At 46.3% G+C, this 2,412-nt stretch overlaps 1 protein-coding gene across 1 annotated transcript in view; it reads right to left on the reverse strand.

The window, feature by feature from the left end:
* Myo1e (myosin IE) overlaps positions 1-2,412 on the reverse strand; it is a 195,398-nt gene that overhangs the window by 2,003 nt on the left and 190,983 nt on the right. Inside the window, exon 27 of the mRNA XM_013346406.2 lies at positions 1,524-1,693. Within this exon, the coding sequence (XP_013201860.1) occupies positions 1,524-1,693 (170 nt within the window). The remainder of the gene's footprint in view (positions 1-1,523; positions 1,694-2,412) is intronic.

The following is a 2,412-nucleotide window of genomic DNA, read 5'->3' on the forward strand; positions in this document are numbered from 1 at the left end:
CTGCCTAGAGTCAGCCTGGTGCAGGATGACGCAGGCGCTGCTCTCCTGTCTCTGCTGCTCTCACCCCTCCCAACCCCACCTCACAGTCTGTTCCGGGAGAACTGATTCTGTCTCCGCCCTGTGCACTGCTTCCCATCCTCACTGCTGCTCATCAGCTCAGCTCTTTATGATGGTTCATATTTCAGTAGTTTATCAACATCTGCGTTTGTTGTTATTTTCCAGACAGGATCTCCCGTAGCTCAGGCTCAAACTTCCCACGTAGGAGCGGATGACCTTGAACTTCTGGTCCCCACTGCCTCCACCTCCAGAGTTCTGGAATCTCAGGCAGGTGCTAACACTTCGTGATTGCAGCAGTGCAGGAAATCAAATTCAAGGCCTTGAGCTAGAAGACACTCATCGACTAAGCTATGTCCTTGCCAACACCTATAATTTTCTAGCTTCTCAGATTTCTACAATTTTGGGAGATCCTTTCCACATGACTAGGAACAAAACTCTGTCATATTTCTAGGACATTTTTCTTTTTTAAAATACACGTAAATATTTATTTGGATTTTTATCTTGGTTTGGTGGAATGAAGAACAAACCTAAAGTAATTATTTTGAAGTCAGGAGTGAAGAATTGGGATAATTGCTGCCAAATGCCTCCATTTATTTCCTCTGAGAGAGGATATTTACAGGAACTATGTCGGGTACTCATTTCCCCAGCATGGGTATGTGGGCATCTCCATTCTCACCACAGGGACAAAACTCACAAGGTTCTGAAAATTAAGTTTGTGCTTACTCACTTAGTGGGAAAACTCAACCTGAACTGATGTGGATTTGTCTGGGAACTATCCTCCAACTAAGTGTGAACACTCGGTGTAGCACATCATAGATGTGTGTGTGTGTGTTTATATGATGTTATCAATACACACTTGTATACAACCCTTCCTTCCTTAAAAAGGGCATTAGGAAAAAAAAGCCTCAATGGACCTAACAGCCCAGGCCTGCAAACCCAATTACCGGGGAAGCTGAGGCTGGAGAATCATGAGTCTGAACTTGTGCCTGGGCTAAAGTGAGTTCAAGAACAGCCTAGAAAAGTTAGTGACACTCCATACTAAAATAAAAAGTTCAAAGAGGACCGAGAGAGCACAGCCCAGTGGTAGAGTGCTTGCTTGCCTAGCATACACAAGACCTTGGATTCAATCCCTGACATTGTAAAAGGCTTTGATCATATAGTTTGAGGCCTGGTTTACCTCTGTCTACACCAGTGGTTCTCAACCTTCCTAATGCCGCAACCCTTTAATACAGTTCCTCATGCTGTGGTGACCCCTAACCATATCATTATTTTTGTTGCTACTTCATAACTGTAATTGTGCTACTGTTATGAATTGTAATGTAAATATGTGATACACAGGATACCTGATATGCAATCTCTGTGAAAGGGTCATTTGAGGAAACACTGGTCTACACACTTCTGATAAGTGAGTCCATGAACTCCCTGCGTGTTCCTTGGGAGGCTCTTACGGCCAGCCACACACTTACCTTCTTTAATAATATCAATAACGTCATTGGCATTGAAGCTGAGTTCGTCTGTGTCCTGAGCGTCATAGGCATACAAGGCCTTGCATTGTGGCACCTGAGGCTTGGGCTTAGGTTGGGGTTTCGGTCTGCCCCCTGCTGGGGGAGGCCTGCTGGTTGTTTGTCTTCGGACTCTGTGGAGAGAGAGGAGGACGCGTGAGAGAGGGACGCCTCGAAGAAGCAGCAGTGTTTTCTGGTGGCTGCAGCAAGCTTCTTTCCTGCTGAGCCATCTTGCCAGCCTTTATACAATGTTGCCCCAGTTTGCCTTTCACAGGGTTTCTAAGGTGCATGATTCCAACTTGTTCCTATGAGTGAGCTCTCTTTTGAGACACGATCTCATGCATCTTAGACTCTTCAAACTCACTACCCACAATCCAAGGCCTGGGATCAGGGACAGGGACACACACCGTCACATCTTCATGGCCTCATTCATGCTAAGTAGCATTCCGCTAACTGAGCTACAATCCCAGTCCTTGGAGCGAGCTCTTTAAACTTGCATCTGGAACAGTTATTTCGTATGTTTAGAAAGAGCACGTTTAGAAAGGACAGGGAAAGTGAGAAAACGTTTCCCCCACGTAGCTTACGGCCAGCCCAAAGCAAAACCGGCAAAGGGAACTTAGGTTACGTACTCTTCCAGAAGGGTCTTGGGGATGGGAGAGCAGTGGGATGGCTCCATGGGAAAAAGGCACTTGCCGCCAAGCCTGGTGACCTGACTGTGATTCCCGAGCCCCACATGGTAGAAGGAAAGAGGTGACTCTCAAAAACTGTCCTGACCTCCACACACGTACCACAATGTGCACATACCTACACAGACACTAAGAGATACATGTAACCACATGTGCGCATACCTACA

The sequence above is a fragment of the Microtus ochrogaster genome, chromosome 5, assembly GCF_000317375.1.
Source record: "Microtus ochrogaster isolate Prairie Vole_2 chromosome 5, MicOch1.0, whole genome shotgun sequence".
NCBI classification, from domain to species: Eukaryota; Metazoa; Chordata; class Mammalia; order Rodentia; family Cricetidae; genus Microtus; species Microtus ochrogaster.